This window comes from Myiozetetes cayanensis, unplaced genomic scaffold (assembly GCF_022539395.1).
Source record: "Myiozetetes cayanensis isolate MyiCay16 unplaced genomic scaffold, myiCay2020 scf15, whole genome shotgun sequence".
Lineage (NCBI taxonomy): Eukaryota > Metazoa > Chordata > Aves > Passeriformes > Tyrannidae > Myiozetetes > Myiozetetes cayanensis.
This window is the reverse complement of record NW_026087159.1, coordinates 14,802,799-14,822,310: the sequence shown is the minus strand read 5'-3', so window position 1 is coordinate 14,822,310 and position 19,512 is coordinate 14,802,799. Positions and strand designations below refer to the sequence as shown.

The 19,512-nt window shown below is 52.2% G+C and overlaps 1 protein-coding gene across 1 annotated transcript in view; it reads left to right on the top strand.

Moving 5' to 3' along the window:
* The first annotated feature begins 292 nt into the window (after positions 1-292).
* GABRA3 (gamma-aminobutyric acid type A receptor subunit alpha3) overlaps positions 293-19,512 on the top strand; it is a 71,373-nt gene continuing 52,153 nt past the window's right edge. The window contains exons 1-3 of the mRNA XM_050310465.1: positions 293-312; positions 9,927-10,037; positions 13,812-13,933. Coding sequence (XP_050166422.1) covers positions 9,949-10,037; positions 13,812-13,933 — 211 coding nt within the window. The 5' untranslated portion in view covers positions 293-312; positions 9,927-9,948. The remainder of the gene's footprint in view (positions 313-9,926; positions 10,038-13,811; positions 13,934-19,512) is intronic.

Genomic DNA, 19,512 nt, shown 5'->3' with positions numbered 1-19,512 from the left:
GGCATCCCTGCACTTCCACGCTGCTTCTGCCCTTGCTTTCACTGCCTACTCCCTGCTGCGTTTTAACCTCTCTTCCTCCTCTCCCCTTCCCTGCATTTGTTTTCCTCTGCGTATCGTTTTATTGCGACATAAACCTCGGCAATTCCAACTTGCGGGGCCAAACTTCCCTTTCCCGCTGGCAGACCAGGGATCCGGCCAGGCCGTGCGGTGCGGAGGCAGGTCGGCAGGAGCCGGGGAGCAGCGCACCCCTCGGGGTCCTGCCCCTCTCCTTCCCGGAGCATCAGCGCCTCGGGGAGCTCCCCCCTTCAACAGGTAGACGCTGGGAGCAGCCGGCCTCGCTCTGCTCGTCCTCCTGCGCGGAAAGGATGGCGGGGGCCGCCGCGGTGCTGTGAGGCCGGGGCTTGCCGGAGGACCCCGGGGCACCAGACGCTTTTGGGGAGGGAGGCGGCCCCAAGCCGGGGCAGCGAGAGCGGCGGCGCCCCGTGCCCGCTGCCTGCGCGGCGGGGCGGGCGGCTCCGCACAAAGCCGGTGGGTAAACCCTCCTCCGGGGCGCGGGGAGAAGGAGGAGGAGAGGAGGAGGAAGGCGGGGGGATGCTGCTCCCCTCCCTCCCTCCCTCTCAGCCTCGCTCGCCGCGGCCGGAGCAGCGCGCAGGCGGCTCTGGCAGCCCCGGCACGGCGGGCTGGGGGCGCGCAGCCCCGCGGAGCGCTGCGGAGCGGAGCGGGCTCGGCCGCCCCCGAGCCCCCGCCGGGGCAGCGAGGCGCGGTGGTGAGTGTGGCGCGGGCGGGGCGCGGCGCCGGGTCGTGTCCCAGCTCCCCCCGGGGCTCCGCTCCGCGCATCCCCCGCGGAGATGCGCCCCGGCGGGCGCGCGGGGCGGCGGGGAACGCGGCGGGCAGCGCGGACCTGGCTTTGGGGAGGGGCTCCGCGGGGCTGCGCCGGCCCCTGGCTACTGTGTGGGGGCCGGTGAACAATAGGCAGAGCGGCGGGGGAGGGGGGCGGCTCTGCCCTAAGCGCATCCCTCGGGCGGGGGGAGGCTCGGCCGGGCGGCCGCGGGGTCGGAGCATCTCCGCTCCCGCTGCAACTCCGGCGCGTGTCGGTCCGGAGCCGTGCCGGGGGTGCTCCCCGTCGGGGACCCCCGGGGATCCAGCCCACCCGCCTGACGCTGCCGGATGGAGAGAGGGGAGAGAGGTTGCGCTGAGAAATGGCTGGGCAAGGGTAATCCTGAGCCCCCTTCCTGGACCTGGACGGGGAATGCGGGGGAAAGGCTGAGCGGGGAGACCGGTGTAGTAAAGCAAAGTCGAATTTCCCCCTGAATCCTGCAGCCAGGCCTAATGGGCAGAGATGCTGTGTCGGGGTGGAGAGGGAAAGGAGTGTTGGGGGCTGCGGTCGTTGAGGCTGGTATGGAAGGAGAGAGAGGCAAAAGAGCTACAGATGTTTTCTCCTTTCTCTGGAGTTACTGAGATATGGATCATTAAAAATGAGTAGCCTAATGGAATTAAGCAGTAGACAGTCCCCACTGCAACACTTAGCATTGTTCCTTGCTCTGCCTTCTGCCAGAGTGATTCTCGCCTGGACCAGAGAAGTACAACTGCACAAATAGTTCATTTCCCTGGCCAATTGCATCTGTAGTGTCTCCCCCGAATCTGCTGCTGACTGGCTGCAAATGCAGCAACATCCTCAGACAGAAAGAGAGAGCTGGGACCCTCTGGTGAGAGTCCCACTGCCATGGGCCAGCGGGAGCAGCTTGGGCTGGCTGCTCACCTGACTTGTTTTGACAGTGGCAGCAACAGAGCAGGTTTGCTCCCTCATCCCTTGATCCTTTTAGCTTCCTTTAGGGGAGCAAAACAGCAGGTGCTGAGGCAGGACCAGCCCACAACTAGAAGATGCTACTTGTGGTTCAGGCGAGTCCTTCCCGTAGCATATCTCTTAACTTTCTCTTTGCCCTGGAGGATAAGGGATTTCGGGGTGTTTCGAGGTGATGCTGTTTTGGTGGAGTTTGGCCAGCCTGCCCTTCAGCCTGTGCCCGTGGTGTGTGGGTGCCCTGCAGCACACACACACAGATGTGCACAGGGGGGACAGCCTGACCCTCCCGCTCTTTTCCGAGAGAGCTCCGAGCAGCTGGAGGGGTTGTGGCTGCACCCGGGCCCTCGGCACATGTTTGCCTGGAGGCTGCTGTGTCCTTTCCTCTGGAATCTCCTCCTGGCTGGCAGCGTGCAGCAGAGCCCAGCGTGTGGGGAGGCACAGATGCATTGTCTGCACCGCTGCGAGGCTCGCTCGGCACTGGGTGGCTGCTGCTTTTCCTCGCTTTGGAGCTTCTTATCGCAAGTCTGCATCAGGGAGCTTTTCTCCTCCTGTCCCTTCTCCTTTCCTCTTCCTTCTTTGTATGCTGCTACCTGTCCCACTTTGCTCTCACCTTCTCATTCGTCTTTTCCTGCTTAGTCTGTTCTTTCATCTCAGTTTCTTTTTGTCTAAGTAGACCATGTCCTCTTCAGTCTGCTTCTCTCAGCGCTGGAGATGCAGCCCAGCCCCTCATCTCAGTCAGAGTATTCCTGCCAACTGTTTACAAAAAGTAGCACAATACCCAGGCTGAACGCTGACATAATTACATACCCAGCCAGAGAGTGTAGTAAATAATCCAGCTTTTCAAGCTTTTGCCCAGTAGTGAGTCTTTTGCCATCTCCTTTGCCCATGGGCTAAATGTATTATACTTGGCTTGCATTTACTTATATTCTGGAAAGGAGAAGTCAGCGCAGTTGGCGCAGCCGTGTGTGGCACCGGGGTGGATGCACGTTGATGTCTTGCACCGAATACACTTACTGTGCCCGTGTGCACGGTGTGTCTGAACATGCCCCACGCGGCTCTGCTCCTGGGGTCAGGCTCTGCCCGTCGTGCTTGGCGAGTGTGAGGGCTGTCAGGGCAGGGAGAGCAGCTGAGGTGTGGATATTGTTCCATCAGGGAAGGAAAAATGGCTGTGGGGTGAAGGTCAAAAGCGCCAGCAAAACAACGCGGGGCTTGGTGCGCAGTGTTTGCACTGGTGAGGGTGATAACCAGTTTTCCAAAGGTTTGTGTGTGGACATGATTGAGGAATGTGGGTATTGTGAGTGTGGTTGTATTTCCAGTTGTGCTTGTGAGCCTCAGTCTGTCTGCAGTTGCCTTGATTGTGAGTCAGTCTGTCTGCAGTTGCAGTAGCTGTGAATCAGTGTCTGCCTGTAATTATGTGGGTGAATCAGTGTTGGCTTGTTACACTATGAGTGCAAACGGTTTCCCATAGCAGTTGTGGGTGTGAATCACTCTACAGTCCCTCTGGATGTGTTTTTTAGTAGTGAGATGCAATACTGGGATTAATTTTGTTTTGATGAGGAAAAACTGTCAAGTGGCTTCTCATTTTGAAAAATTAAAGCTGGGTTGGGAGTTGGGCACAGACCTTCTGTCTTCGTTACCAACAGATCCACTTACAGAAGAAACCCACTCTGAGGCTTGCTCTCAAGATTTACGTGTTGATCTAAACCTTTAATTTCTTTGCTTTGTTCCCCTGGTTCCCAGTGTCCTCTTCCGCTGGCATCTCTTGCAGAGCCGCAGACGACACATTTGGTAACCATCACGTGTGCCTCGTACCTTCTGTGTGTGTGGCAGATTCATGGGAGGGTTGTTTATGGCTCGTGCAGTGTGTATGTGTGCAGGGTCGAGCCAGTGTGTGCCTCTTGGGTAGGTAAGCACAAACATTTTCATGCCTGTGAGATGAAGACGGTGTGGTTCCTCTGCCCCTCGCTGCGAGCCAGTGCTGCTCCTCTAAGTAGATGGTAAACAGCAAGTTTGATTCAGGTAGGCGGAGGTTCTGCTGCCTGTTCTTGTTCTCTGATTTCTGTAAATCACTGGAGTAGCTTCTGGCCTTCAGCAGCACCTCAATGGCTCAAGACTAAACTAGAGGCAAGTCGGAGAAATCCAGGCTACCTCAGGTGATGGAAGCAGAGCACTTGCCTTGGTCCGGGGTAGCAAACCCAGCCTGGCCCTGAGCTGGCTGGTGCAGGTAGAGCACGATGCTGGCAGGGCTGGATTGCTTCCAGTGTGTGCTGGCTTGGGTGTCTGTGCCTGTGCTGTGCATCCCAGCGAGCTTGTTTCAGAACAAAGGGATGCAAACAACCTGGGAGGCAAAGGGAGGCGAGACAAAGGTCTTCTGAAACACCACAGCCTCTCATTTTATCACTTCTAGGCTTCCAGAGGAACCGCTGCTGCCCCTGCCCTCAAACAAAAACATACTTTTATTCCAAGGGACCCTCCTTTTTAGCTGAAATGATTGAGAACTGAAGGGAAAACTCCCTAACAGGGACCCGGGGCAGCATGTGCATCGCCTGCGTTCGCTGCTGCTGCGCTGAGCGCTTGCTGGCTGCTGTCTCTGCGCAGAGAGCTTGGAGCTTCACCCAGAGCAGAGGCACAACAGGCATCACCAGAAGATTGGTGTGCTCACGGGGTCAGGGACAGTTGGGCAGAGCGCAGCCTGTGCAGGCTGGATGATTTCACAATCCTCAGGAGGTGTTGAAGGATCTCTCCTGCTGCCTGGGACCTGTTTTGCACAGGCTCCAGGGTGACGAGGAAGGGCTTTAATGAGCTTCTTGAGCTGTGCAAAGGCACCTGACTTTTGGGGGTAAACATGCAGGTGTTGTGAGGTCATCTGTAGCACTGTGCTTGGCTGTGCTGTTGTGCAGGTGGGTGGATAGTGCTTGACACCACCAGGGTCTGGATCACCCTCTTCTCCCTGCATGGAAGTGCTTGTACTTGGGCTTTTGGACTGAAGCTACCTCTTCTTCCCAATCTGTTCTCCAGCTGGCTTCCCAGCATCAGCTCCTCGTTGCACACCCCTCCCTGAGACACCTGATTTGGCAAAAGATGTGGAGCTGCTGCAGGTCCTGGGGGCTGAGTGGGAGCTGTTGGTGCTCAGCATTCCTTCAGCAGGTGCTGCTGGTGCCCGTGCACGGCATGTGGGAATGCTGAGCAAATGACATTGCAGGTAGACAGCATCTCTGGGTGCAGTGATGGGGCAAATATGTCCTTTGGGCTGCTTTGTGAAAGCTGCCTGTGTGGGGAGGCTATTGCTAAGTGAATCAGATTGTTCCCTTGGTCGTGTGTGTGCCTAGGAGGCACTAATTTGGGTGACATAGTGATGGGACTCTCCCAAATGTACCTGGTTGGGTTTATGGGCCTCTTCTGCCCTCATTGCCTTTCTGGTGCTTGCAGTATCCCCCTTTCTGGGCTGTTCTCCCAGGTTTTTTTGCAAGCTTTACCTTTCAGTCTCCACCTCCAGAGCTCTATCTGTCTTTCCCTTGTCAGCAGTAAGCCTGTGCTAATCACTCTTTCCTAGCAAGGCATTTCAGAATATTTAATGGTTTCTCGAATAAGGATTTCTGGGAAGATCAGGCTTAGTATGCCAAGTCAGGAGATACCCAATGTTAGCATAGTTACCAGGGTACCTTGCTGATCTGGAAGGTTCCAGCACTTTTTTTGGTTCCCAAACCCACTTCGTTGGGAGCAGGGGCTGGAGGGTGTTGCTGTCATGAGGAGAAGGAAGCTTTTCCAATTCCTTGTTTGTAGCACATCCAACAGGAAGGCTGTGTTTCTCTGGAGCATTCTGATGCTCTGGAGGTTGGACAGGCAGACTGTGTGTGTTGGAGAGGAGTGGGGATGTTTATGAAGCCGTTAGGTGTGTGGTTATAAAGACACCTGCCAAATTCCAGAGTGCACAGTGTTGTAAACTCCAAGTCTTGCTGGATTCCAGCTGCAAAGTGTTAGCAGGGCTCCTTAGGAAATCTGCATTGGATTCAGCTGTGGAGGTTACCAGCGACTGCACAGTTAGTGATGAATGTGTTTGCTAACTGTGCCATTAAGGAGTGAGCAATGGACAGATGGAGGAAGGAAATGCAGAGCTGCTTTCAACACATACCATCCCTATAGGCTCCATCTTGCACAGACACAGCTCAGAACCAGAAGCTCTGGGCTGATGTTCTTTCACTTACATGAAAGAGGGGTCAGTCTCAGGAGCTGTACCACTTTTCTGAGCTTAGGACTCTTGGCATTCTGTTCAAACACTATGCAGGTTTCCTTTCAGTAAGTCCTCGTATGAGATGTTGGGGTTTTTTTTCTTCTTTGAGGCTGTTAACATTCAATTAACATTCCTAAACCTGGTTACATGCACTGAAGTGCTCCTTGCACGCATCCTCCCCCGCTGTTCCCCGAGGATCAGGGATCCCTGCAGGTGTTCAGATCAAGAAGTTGGCTTGTTTCACTGGTGCCACCTTCCTGAGTGGGAAGTGCCAGCTGAATAGCCTTCTGCAAGGGCAGCACCAGTGCGGGCTGGAGGAGCTCCAGTGTTACTTTTCCCGAGGCACACTCGTGGGTGCTCCCATCCCTTCCCTTCCCTGTGCACCCAGGGACCCCTCGCCTGCTCTGCCAGAGCCTCCTCCCCGAGAGCAACTCTTTTATGCCAAATCTGAGGAGCTCAGTTACTGGGCTGTTGAAGCCAGGGCTGACTTTACAAGCTGATTTTTGCTAGAGAGGCTGTGCCAGCAGCTATTGGGCTTGTGAAGCACCTGCACTGGCTGGGATTTTGGGTGTGCCTGTGGTTGGTGCTGGGCCTGGACTAGCAAAAGTCCTGAAAAAAGGGGAGAAGCAGTGCTGAGAGCTGTTGTGCTGTGGGAACCACAGTAGGATCTGGCTGTGGGGAGCTTTGGAAGACCCCTTGAACTGTCTGAAGGGTGAAACCTCCTCCTCTGCAACAGCCTCCTTGAATTCTCCAGAGAATTCTCCATGTTTCCTGCTTGTCAATAGATGATGAGCAGTGCTGGAAGGGGGTTGTTCTTTCTGCTGCTCCCCCAGCACTGCCTGGTCAGCCCTGGCTCAATGGCCCAAGGCTACCAGGGTTCATCACCAGCAGTTAAAGCCCTTGTGCTCTTCAGCAATGTCAGCCACCATCCTCAGGACTGAGTCTGCTTCTCAATCCATCTCTGAGTGTAAAGTAGCCAAAGAACAAGGAAAATGCCACACAGCCTCTTCTGTCCAGCTCCCCAGGAAAAATGCAGTGCAGGAACCAAAGGAAAGTGGTAGAGAACAGTGCCAAGCTGTTTTCCAAGCCTGTGTCGTCCTTCCCGAGTCTGTAAGTGCAGCCATAGCAAACCATCACACCCCAAATTGGGGACATTCTCAGTGTGAACAAACTGAGACGTGGCTGGCAAAATATTCACTTGGGCAAGTAGTGAAAACAGATTTTTTTTCTCTCAGTGCAGCTATATGGAACAGGTTCCGATGCTTAAAATAACTTAAGCACATATTTGACTTCATTCAAGCAGCCCTGTTATCCTTGGCTAGCACCTTCCTCAACAGAACTACCCAAAGTAGAAAATGAGCCCTTCATCTCTCTATAATATTGAAGGAAAAGTGTATGAACAAAGTTTTGTGGAAATGCAGTGGTTTAGAGCTTCTTGGCACAGACAGATACATCTTAAATACACCTATGTGGAAAGTGTAAGTGCTTCTGGCTTTTGTCACTGTTCCTGTCCCTCTGAATGGCCTCGTTGCTCCATTTTTCAGGTACTCTTTTCTTTAGAAGCTCTGTTCCACTTTTGGTGCACATTATCCCCCACCCATGGTCTCACCAAATCTCATAAAGACGGTCCCAGATGTTCTAGAGGAGTCAGAACAGGCCCTGCAGAGCCAAGAGGCACCTGCTGCAAATCCAAAGCATCCTCATTTGTGTGGTATCCCTGGTCAAAACATGCTGGCAGTGCAAATATTGCCCAAACAAGCCATTTCTTGAAATCAGCAGTTGATTGGGAAAATGTTGACTTCAATGAAAACTTTTCACTGTGGTGTGGGAAGAGGGAAGGCATCAATGGTTCTTTTTTTTTGCTTTTGGCTAAAAATCAATTAAATCCTATTGTAGAATACTCAAGTTGAAGGGAAATGAAAGGGAAAAGTTGAAAGGAAATCTGTTAAGGAGCTGCTTATTGAAGGAGTTCTGGATTTGCCTTGTAAGAAACATCAACATTTTAGCTGTCCTTGTTGTGATTTGGAACGAGTCTGCCCGAAATGCTGGAATTTCCCACAGAACAGATGTTCAGCCTGTTAATTTGTGCTTCATCAGCAAATACTTCAATTTCCAAGACTGTGTGTCCCTTCTGAGCTGGAAAGTGGTGGGAGCCAGGGGAACCATCCCAAATCAGGGCTTTTCTCACCAGACTGTGTCAGCTGTGTCTGTGCCAGGGGCTCCTGCAGCCTCCTTTGGTGGGAAGGCTGAGCTTCCCTAGGTAGCATCCTGATTAGAGAAGGCCCAAGCACACTGGGTCTTAAATTAATCCCTGCATTGGCATTTGCAAGGATTTTAAATGAGTGGTGGGGAGGAAGATACAGGTGACTAGAACCCAGTGCTATTTTTTTCCCCCCCTGTTCCTGCTGTCAGTGAGTTATCTTGCCAGAACAAAAGCTGAGGTGGGTGTTAAGGACTGGTAGTGTCTGGCTCTTACCTTCTGCCTGCCTGGCAGCTCATATCCTCCTAGAGCTAAAAAGCAAGGTCCAGGGAGACTTTGGAGCCAAAATGCTGTGGGGTGACCAGACACAGAGATTTAGGCTCTTCTAAATGTAGAAATGTGACATAACACATGGCCCAGCCTGGCCTTGTTACCCTTCTCCTCTTCCAGTTGTCTGTGCAGGGGTAGCCACACACACATTTCTGCACACAGATGACATTTGTGACCTCCAGGTATTTCCATCCTGCTTGGCTGAGCTCCCTACACCCTGTGCATGAGATTTCTGCTGGGAGCTCCTGTCCCTGTGCAGAAACCCCTGCTTCTTGGTAGCACTTACATAGTTCACCTGCCCTCTGCATCCTGGGGCACCCTCCAGCAGCTGAGAATTGCCATTCACGTGCTGGGGGCTGGCTTTCAACCCAGCATCTCCTTCAGTGCTGGAGGGAGCTGCCTGAGGCTCTGCAGCGTTGGTGCTTGTTGAGTGGCGAAATCCAGAGGTCAGATTTGACTGGCCAACAGCACCTTGCCCTGGTTTCTGAATGCTGGGATTGAACTGAGCCTCCACTGATGGCTCTGGGGGCTCCCACTGGCCATTTGTGCCACAGAGCTGAGCCTGTGCTGGGCTGAATCCCCCGCGTGGCAGCGTGAGGTGTCGTGATGGGGAGACGTCACGACAAGCTGGATTTATGCGGGCTGTTGCTCGGCAGTGCTGCTCCAAGGTGCATCAACATAATGACACACATAAAAGGGGAAGGCAGTTAAATGTGCAATAACATCACAATAAAAGTAAAACTGAGCATTAATGAAAAATCTGAGCGCCCTAAGTGTAGTACAGTCGAACATTCCCGCCACCTTGGGCCTCAGTGCTCAGACTTAATAATAATTTCTGGCAGCGTCATTACCAGAATTAAATGAGGGCCTAACTGTCCAGAAAAATATGTTGGGGGGGTGGGAAGAAATGGGTCTTGAGACTTTGCAAGTGTCTCTGCTGCGTGGATGTCCCCAGGGTAGCACAGATACCAGGGGAGCTGGGAACTGCTGCGAGGGGCAGGCGGTGACTGAGACCATAGGGTGAGGTGGAGGAAGGAATGATTGGAAGGAGAGCCAGTGTGGTCATTTTGGGAGTGGAGCCATGCACCTGGGGAGCTGCTGGACCTGCTGTGAGGGTGGGGTGAGGGTTTGTATGTGTATTTACACGCTTGGCTCTGACCCCATGCTGCGACTTCCCCAGGGCCAGCAGTGCTCCTGGGGATGCTGCCGCCTTACGTCCCTGGGGTGGTTCTCTGGAATTTCAAATACAGGACTCCAGAAAAACTGCTGGCTAACATGAATGAACTGAGGTGTAAAACTGAACTAACAGGATTGCTTTTCCCTAGTAAATAAACTCTCTTTTCTCTCCTCTCCTCCCCTGGCAGGTTTTGGAGGCTCACTGACACCATGGCGCCGAGGCTCCCGGGAACGGGCTCCTTCTCCCTCCTCAGCCTTGGAGTCCTAGTCCTGGTTTTGGCTCTCCCTGCTGATGCTGGGTAAGGTGGTGAGTGCTGAGGTTGTTGGCCAAGGCTGCAGTTCTCTTGCTGGTCCTAAATATACCGGGGTGAGGACCTGTATGGAGTAGTCCAGGGCAAAGCACTACAAAGGGTGTCTGCTGTGTTTGACCCTCCCCTTGTCCCTGTCCCTGAGCTTTTCACCCGGGGACTGTTCCCTCCCTCGTGGCTGACATGAGCACTATTTGAGGCACTCTCACTAAGGACAGTTGTCAGCGTTTTTTGCAACAAAACCTATTTTCAGATTTGGCCTCTGCACAATTCATCCTGGGCAGGGACTTGGCTTGCATGAGTTTTAACATGGAAGAGACATTTCCCCTCCCACCCTCCAGTTTCACTTTTTAATACTGTTTTAAAGAAAAGAAAACTAATCTACTTCAGCTGTTTGGCTGCTTAGGGTATAATGACCCATGGGCAGCACACCTGACCTGCTGGAGCACTGGGGTTCTCTGCCAGCTCTCCTGGGCTTGATGTTCTCCCTCTGCCTAGGTTACTGTGCTGGGATGTACGGGCTCCAGCTGTCCTGGCACAGGGAGTGCTGGTGCCAGCCTCACCTTCCCAGCCTCTGGGAGCTGACAGGAGACAAATCCTGTTAGTCTGTGACAGGCTCTGCAGGCTTCCTCTGCATCCCACCAGAGCCTTTGCTTTGTGAGCTCGGGGAGGCCTTTGAGAAAGGGAGGCAGAGATGCCACCAGCACAACCTGCCAGCTGTGGGGAGGGAGGAGCTCTGCACAGAGGGAGAGAAGTGCAAATAATACATGACTTCTATAAAACATTTAGAAAAGCCCTTGGAGTGCCAGGTATGGACACTGAAGTGCTGTTTGCTGAGTTACAAGTCCAGCAGTGATCAGGGATCTTCATGCATGAGATGTCAGTGCTGCTGCTCCTCCAGCACATAATCACTGAAACCACTGCTCCCTCACCACCTGCCACACGGGGATTGCTCGGGATTTTGGTCCACAGGAGGATTTGTTTCCCAAATCATGTGTGAGGGGACCCTTGTGCAGAGGTTGCTGTGCTGACGTGGCACAGCTCCCCGAAGAGCACGTGCACAGGTGGCAGGGTAATGACTTTTCCTCGTGCCTGTCCTAATTAAATCTGCTGTAAACCTCTGTCCTCCCTGCCTAAAGGCTTTTAATTATTTTAAAACCTTGATCCCCATCCCTCTTTGCAGTTCTTTTGTGCCTGGCTAAAGGGCAGCTTTAGCCTTACATTAAGGCTGGTTGAGCCAGCCCCAGACCTTGGCTGGAGTGGGGAATTAGCCCAGAGCAGGTGCCAGGCAGAGATGCTGCTGGCTCTCCTCTGCCTGCACCTTCTTCCCTCATCCTGCCTGCACTGCTCTTCCCCCAGTGCCTCCAGAGTGAATCCCACACTGCTCACGTTGAAGTCAAACCCTCAGATGTCAGGCTAAGTAAAACAGCTTTGAAATTTGTAAACTCACTTTTCCCATCACCGCGGAACCTCCACCAGGAGTTCCTTCACAAAAATGGGTCCTCTCGCTCTTTATATTATGGGTAATTTTTAAAGATAGCTTATAAAACATTAATGCACGAGCTTTCATGAGCACGCTAGCTGTTCATAAGTTATAGATGGTTATATACTCATCAGCAGACACTGGTACAGATTACTTTTAGCCGTGACATCTATTGAAAGCTGGTACAACTGGAACCCCACTAATTACAGCAGTCACTTGTTAAATTTCTCAACATTCTACTTTACCTGCGGGGAGTTCAAGTCCAGATGAAAAGCCTGAGTCAGTGTTTTGATTCAGATGGAAAAGGGAAGTCTTGAAGGCTGTGATGCAGCTGGTAACGTCGGGGTGTCTTGATGTTTTGGATCTGACAGGTTGCATTAGGGCTGGGCCAAGAGTTACCCCAGCCATGCATCACCCCCATATCCTATGGGAGCTGCAGTTTGAGCTCTGTTACCCTCTTTGGGCTCCTGTGGGTTGAGCTTCCTGACTTGCCCATCTCTCCCATGAGAGCAGGTATTGCTTTGCTGAGAACGGAGGCTGGGTGGTCATGTGAGAGGTGGGATCCAGGCCCTGGAGAAGTGAACCCCAAGCACTTGAAATGCAGTTTCCCTGAGTGTTTGGTCATTGAAGGCAACAAAAATCAGTGTGAGAATTGCCCCAAATGGAATATTTCTATTAACTGCAGCATAGTAAATAGTATTGGTTCAGCCTGGCTCTAAAAATACCCATATCATGCTCTCAATTCTTCCTTTTATTGCTAGAAAATACTTTTTGCTCTTTTAGAGAATCTGGGTTTTCTGTTGGGTGAACACTTTGATAGAAAACTCCAAGCCAGCCCTGGTATTTATCACCCACCCTACTGATCCTTACACAGTGTGTTTACAAATGGGCCAGTAGTGTCAGGGGTAACTACTCCAACCAGACAGGGCACAGCAGGACTGAGCTTTGGACTCCTTAAATTATATTCCTTTGGCTGTTTGTTTTTTTCCCCCAGTTACTTCCTCATGCGTGCTTAAACCAGTGGCTGCACAGAGCAACTGGAGCAAAAGGAAATAAGGCTGGGGTGGAGAAGGAAAGGGGCAAAACTCTCAAAAAGCAAAGATTTAGGGGTTTGCCTTCCCCCAGCTGTGGGGAGCAGGGCACTGCTCCCTCCCCTCCTGCAGCCTTTTTTCCCCTGCCTGGCTGGGCTTCCTCAGCCATCCTGCTGCCTCTCTGTGCCTCTTAATCTCCTTTTGGCCTCAGTGGTCTCTCTCTTATTTCCTCTTCCATCTTCCTTGCAATCTCTTCATCTCTATAGATTTTTCTTTTGGTTTTCTGTTACTTAATCTTCTGCCTTTCCATTTGTTCTGGTCCTAACAGCTATTTCTGCTGGGGAAAGCTGCACTTGTAATCCACAGCACCGGCACTCTGTGTTGTCTGAAATCTCTTTTAAAGGCAGGTGGTTTCGGAAGGATTCACGGGCTCTTTTTCTGTTGATTGAAAAGGAGACACAAAACGCAAATGTATTATTTGAGCCCCTTGTGTTTGCAAAACTGCATTGAAGGGTTTTGTTCAGCAAGATGAGCTTTGTTTGAGGAATTTACTACTTGTTTTATTCCACCTGGGGCGGAATATGTTCTGAGGAAATCGTCTTGTTTGGGGACTTCCAGGCTTCTTGTGTTGAGCAGATCTGGGAAGGTGAAAAAATCGTTTGCTTTTATAAATAGGGAAAGTTCAAAAAAACTGCAGAAAAGGTTCATGAAGTGTTTTAATGGTGGACTCAGGCTTCAAGCCTGCCTTAAGGAATTCCTACTTTTCTGTCTCCCTTCCCTTTTCCCAGGGGCAGAGAACTCTGAAATGGCTCAGCACGGCAAATAACTGGCATCACTCCTTCCATGCTGCCTGCAGGGACATACTGGCACTCGAACAACTGAGGTCCCCAGAGCCTCTGTTCATAAAATGGCCTTTCCTCGGGGCAGCCAGGGATGCTGGGGCTTGGGGAGGCTCCTGCACCACTGTCCATGGTGCTGCCGGCTCTGAGCGTGGGAAGGTGGGCGTGGGCAGCGGGGATGCCTCAGTGCTGAGGTGTCTGCAGGGGCAGAGGCCCGAGGGGAGCTGATCAGGGGAATCCTGCTGAGCACATCACTCTGTCAGCAAGCGAGCCCTGTCCTGCAGTTCAGGCTGGAGCAGGGACCAACATCCCTTCCTTCCTTCCCTGTAGCTGTTCAGAGCACGCACTCTGAAGGCAGGTTTCTCTTCTGATGATGTTTTTCCCCTCTTCTCTTCCCCTCCCCGTGTGCCAGGCTTTCTCAGAAGCACGTCTCGGACGTCGTCGATGACAGCAAAGATAACATCACCATTTTCACCCGCATCCTGGACAGGCTGTTGGATGGATACGACAACCGCCTGAGACCTGGACTTGGAGGTCAGTTGGGTGGAGAGGTGATGCTTCCCACAGCTGTGTGGCTCTAGAAGTGAGAGGCAGTGCAGATGACTTATTAAAAGGTCTGGTGCTGTCAGGAGGAGAGGTTGGTTCCGTGCCAGAGTCAGTCTGTGGCTGATTTCCCCCTTTGGACTCTGTGTGTTGGGTTTTATCTCGTGGGATGGGAAGTGCAAGTCCCTGTGACATTACAGTGACAGGCCTGTAGATGGAGCAGCTATGAATAAACTTACTGCTACTATTTTATAGGCATTAGCATTTCAGAAATGCTGATAGATTCAGAAATTAAAGAAAGGCATGGAGGTGCTGGAGCTTGTCCAGAGGGGGAGGGCAGTGGAGCTGATGAAGGATCTGGAGCACAAGTCTGATGAGGGGGAGCTGGGGGGGCTCAGCCTGGAGAAAAGGAGACTCAGAGAGGACTTTCTCCCTCTCTACAATTCCCTGAAAGGAGGTTGCAGCCAGGTGTGGGTCAGTTTGTTTTCCAAGGTAACAACTGACAGGACAAGAGCAAACAGCCTCAAGTTGCACCACGGGAGGTTTAGATTGGATATTAGGAAGAATTTCTTCACATAAAGGGTGCCCAGGGAAATGGCAGAGTCACCATCCCTGGAAGCATTCAAAAACCTCTGGATGTGGCACTTGAGGACAGGGTGGTGCTGGGCTGCCAGTTGGACTTGATTCTCTTAAAGGTCTTTTCCAATCTGATTCTATGATTCTGTTCCACCAGTTTGCAGGACCTTCAGCTCGTGCTGGTTTTGCTTTCTAGTCAGTTTGCTTTGCTACAGAGCCTCTATCTTGACACCTTCTCAGTTATTTTTCTTGTAGCTGTCACCTGGCAAGCTCTGGTGGTTTCTTGGTGTGTTGCTGTGGCAGAGTTGACCCCTCTCAGGTGCTGACAACTGGGATGTGTCACTGGAGCCTCTGAGGAGATGTCCCTGCCCTGCTCTGAGCTCTCCTGCTCGCCTGCAAAGGTGTGCTGCTGGACCCCAAATTCCACCCAAAGCTGCAGTCACCTTGTGCTCTCCTGTTTTCTGAAGGTCCCACTTGCCAAGAGAGTTTGGGAACAACCTCTCCTGGGCTCTTGCATGCTGATGGGGGCTCTGGTGTTACAGTGCTAGCCTGGAATTGCACCCTCCTTTGCTCAGAGCAGCTTTGATGTCCCTTCCCAGCCCTGTGCCCACCTCTGTGCCACAGCCCTCTGCCCTGAACCTGTCCAGGAGCACTTTGATCCCCAGCAGAGACCATGCCAAACCTGGGGAGGGAGGGTTTGTGCAGCGAGCATCCTCATCTCTGACGCGCTGCAGGAGCCGGGCAGGAAAGAGTTACTGTGTCTGCATAAGCAATCCATCAGTTTTATTGCTTTTGTTGCTTGTTTCTTTCCCCCAGAATTAACTGTGGTCCCACTAATAGCTTTGCTTCCTCGAGTCTCCCCGATGGCTGTATTGATTTAACTGAAATGAGTTCTGAAAGGGGACTGAGGGGGCATTTATGTTCACCGTAGGCTCAATTGCAGACAAACCCATGCAAAGCATTAACAAGAGGACTCCCAGGAGCCCCTTGCTGGGGAAGTTAAAACCTTTCTTGGAACATCTTTTCTCTGTTGCTTTAGATCCTTTAACAACGTGCTTAACATAATAAATTGCCTTTGCCTGAACCAGCCATTGTATGTTTAAAGACTGCTTTCACCTCTGGTTTCCCCTGGCAGAGCAGTCTTGTGGACCCAGATGGGAGGTTTTGACAAGGGCTAAAAGTTTTGGGGGCTGGCAATGAGTTGTGTTTGCATGTGGGGCAGCCTGGTGAGTGAGGCTCTCCCTGCTTTTGGCTGGACCTGTTTTCCCCAAGGCCAAACCTTTGGAGATCTCTCAGGAAGGGAAAGACCTTCCCCACTGCTGCTGGTGGCAGAAATGGTCCTGCTGCAGCCTCCAGACTTAAGGGGCTGATGGAAGAGCCTGGGGTGATAATCAGCAAGAGGTGGGCTCCTGCTGTCCAAGGCTGTGTGGGATCTGTGAGAGGGATTGCTTTGCTTCAGCTGAGCAGCTGTGCTGCTCGGTGACTGACAGGGAACATCAGCTTCCCTGTGAGACAGCACTGGGCAGTCCCTGCAGACAGACCCAGCACTGGCTCTCCCCATTTCCCTCAGGAATATCTTCCACTTGCTTTTCTGAAGGCGTCAGGGAAGAGCATCCGTTAGGAGCACCAAAGTCCCGCTCTGGTGTCCGTGGAAAGGGCAGGTGTGGTGGCCTCGTGTCCACACACAGGCGGATGGAAAGATGGACTGGCCAAAGCAGGACAGGCAACGTCCCTCCTTGGCTGGGTTCTCTGCTCTGTATGAGCCAGATCCCCCTGCAAACAGCTGGATATGAAGGGCTGGGGGTGCTGCAGCTCCTCTCAGGGCTGTGAGCTGGGTGCCCGTCCCCCACGCTGGGCAGAGCCGCTTCCTGTGCCGGGAACCGAGCAGTGTTTGTTTAGACTTTGGGGAAAGACACTGTGTAAGCAACAGAGTGTTAATGTGGTGACTTCTCCCCTCAAGATAGCCTCTTTGTATTTATTTTCTTATCCCCTCTGTTTTCACCATCTGCTGCCACCCACTCTAATAGCTCCCATGCCAGAGCTCCTCTTCCTACCAGGATGCTGCAGACACAGACTAAAGCAAACCAGTGCTGAGGCTGCTTGGGAATTCCCAGTGCTGCAGAGCCAGGCTCCAGGTGAGGGTAATCCTGGGCCCTGCTGCTGTTCCTGCCTCCAGGAGCTGACTCAGGGCATCCTCTCTAGCTCAGAGTCCTCGCTGTCTTGAGGCAAGCAGAGGTTTATGAGCATGCTCCAGGCTGGGTTAGAAGAGGAAAGAAGGGGGCCAGGGGAAAGAAAGTGATTGTCAGACCTCCCTTTTGCAGTAGCACCCTGTAGAACTGGGGACACAACCACTGGTGTCCCAGAGAAGTCTCCTGTGGCTGGTAGAAGGTTTCTCCCTGTCTCTGCCAGCTGAGCCAGGACTGGATTCCTCTTAGGAACAGAGCTGAGCCTTTTCTTTGGCCTCATGGCCACTGAAAGACAGTCTGGACTTGGGGAAGGGGAAGGTGCATAAAGTGATGATGTTACAGGACTCAGAGTGGGGGAGGAGAGGAAGGAACTGTCAGCAGACAACCTGTGTTTCCCCTGGGAAAACACGGGGCAGATTGGTTATTAAGTCAGAGGAGGAACAGAAATGGACCCTGAGGGGATGCAGACATCTGTCATCATGGCCAACCTTGTAGGGTGAGAAACTGTTCCGTGGAGAGACCTTCTGTGGACAGCACTGGCCTCTGCTCCTGGTCTGGAGCTGTGCAGGCACACGGCTCCTCTGCCCAGCCCTGAGGGGCTGCAGTGGGAACCATCCACTTACAGCTCTCAGGTTCTTCTCACTGGGGCTCCCTGCAGAGCTGGCACACAGGGAGGCCTCACCTGTGCATCTGGAGCTTGCCTTGCTTGGGGAGAGTAGGAGAGAGGAGATGTGGCCAGGAAAAAGAGGTAGAACTGGCTGACAAAGGGAGAGACATCCTGTACCCGAAAGGAAGAGGTGCTTAAGGAGTGGGATGTAAGTCATGAGACCACGAGTGATCCTCTAAGACTGGCTGGTGATGAATAGAAATACCCTGTGTGTCCTGGTGCTGTCAGGAGTGGTGGAACTGCTGCAATCCTTACACAGCCAGTGTGATGTCCAGCACAGTGAACACGAGCAGGGATGTGGTGGTTGAGGGTTTGAGGGTCAGTGATGCTCCCTGTGCAGCTGTGCCCCCTCTACCTTATTTCCTAACTGATGAAATTTGGGCCCATTGTGCTGCAACTGAAACAGAGATATCTTGTGAATGTCTAGGAAGGGACATTTCCAGGCTTTTCTTTCCTTACAGCCTCAAGAACCCTTTTAATCTTTGGCAATTGAAAGTTAACAGGGAGCTTGGGGAGGAGGTGTGTGGGACCTTTCCATAGCTGTTGGAAAATCAGGGTTGGGTTTTTTTCCAGTTCAACCAGAGACTGCCTGCTTCCCAGGGCTGGGGATTCACCTGAGGTACACTTGGTGCAAGGGTGAGGAAGCCAGGGGACATCTGGAGCAGTGGTGGACAGAGTCTCTGTACTGGGTGATCAGGAAATCTGCACTCCAGAAAGCTCTCAGCCTTTTCCACGTGCTGCCAGGAGGAAAAGATGTTGCCCCAGGGAAGAGGAGGCTTGAGTAGGCTGCTCAGTTTTCTGAGCAAGTAAGAAACATCTGTATGCCTGTCTTGCCACCTCTATTTCACTAATTCAAGTGCTGATGGGCCAGAAGTTTTGGACTTTGGTTCAGAGAGGCTCCCTTTAGGTTGAGACTTTCTGGGGCAATGCTTGGTGTGTCGCACCTCAGTGCATGTGTCACACCTCAGTGCATGTGTCACTTTGTCCCCACCTCCTGCAGGTAAGGCCTTGCCTGCTGCTGTGTGAGCCTTAAAGCAGAGGGGCTGAAATATTCAGAACGATTAAATTCTAGAATTGCCTTCTCTTGAAAGTACAGTGCTCTCCAAGATGAAACAGTGAGGCTTTGTCTGCCTGGCAAGGTCAAAGGAGAAATCTGTTTGCAGTGAGAATAGCCTGTAACAGTAGTAGAAATTGTTAAATTGTCCAGATTGAAGTTCACAGAAATTTTGTTTCCTAAAATTTGGGAGAAATGTTTAAATTGCCCTTTTTTCTTCCTGTGGATAGGTTGGAAATCTCAGGGGAAGGGACCTCACAAGCCCTTTGGGTGCATGTGAAGCTGCAGCCTGCAGCAGCCCAGCCCTCTGGTGCTGGAGGGTGGGCAGAGGGGAGGAGGCAGGTCTGCTCCTGGTCCCTGGGCAGAAGCACTGGGCACTGCCTGTGGTGTGGGGACACCTGAGTGGCAGTGGCAGAATCCTGTCCCACTCCCTGCTGCAGCACAGCTGGTCCTCAGCTGTCCCTGCCTCGGGCTGGGACCAAATGAAGATCTTGAGATCTTCATTTTTTTCAGCTGTGCCCAATGAAGCTGCCTGCAGTCTGTCATAAACATTGTCTACATCTACTGTTTGTGTGAGACAAACATTAGATGACAAACCCAGTGGTCCTTTGTGGTTTGTTATGATTTCTAGGGTTTCAGAACTGTGTTTCATCTGTTTTTCTGTCTTATTGTTCCACTTCTCCCAACTTCTCATCTCTTTTCTCTGATCTGACTTCATGCCTTCTGTTGATTACTCCGGGGAGGAATTTGATCCTTAGGAAAAAGAAGAAATCCATGTCTTATCTCAGATTTTTGTCTTTGTCTGAGATTCCTTGATGAGTTTTAATTTGGAGCTGAGGCATTACCTGAACAGCATGTTCTTCTATTTACCTTTCTGGGCAACAGGGACCCCTCTCTGTCTCGTCGAACTTGTGAAGTTATCTGTGAACGAATTACAAAAAAAAAGGTTGTCTTCCCCTCGGGGGCAGCTCTCCAAAGGCAGCTTTGCCATGGATTTGCACAGGCCTGGTTGCTCTCCTCTGTGGTGCAGAACTCCCAGTTGTGTTGGTGGTTGCAGCTCTGTGTGAAGAGGCTGGCACACGTGGCA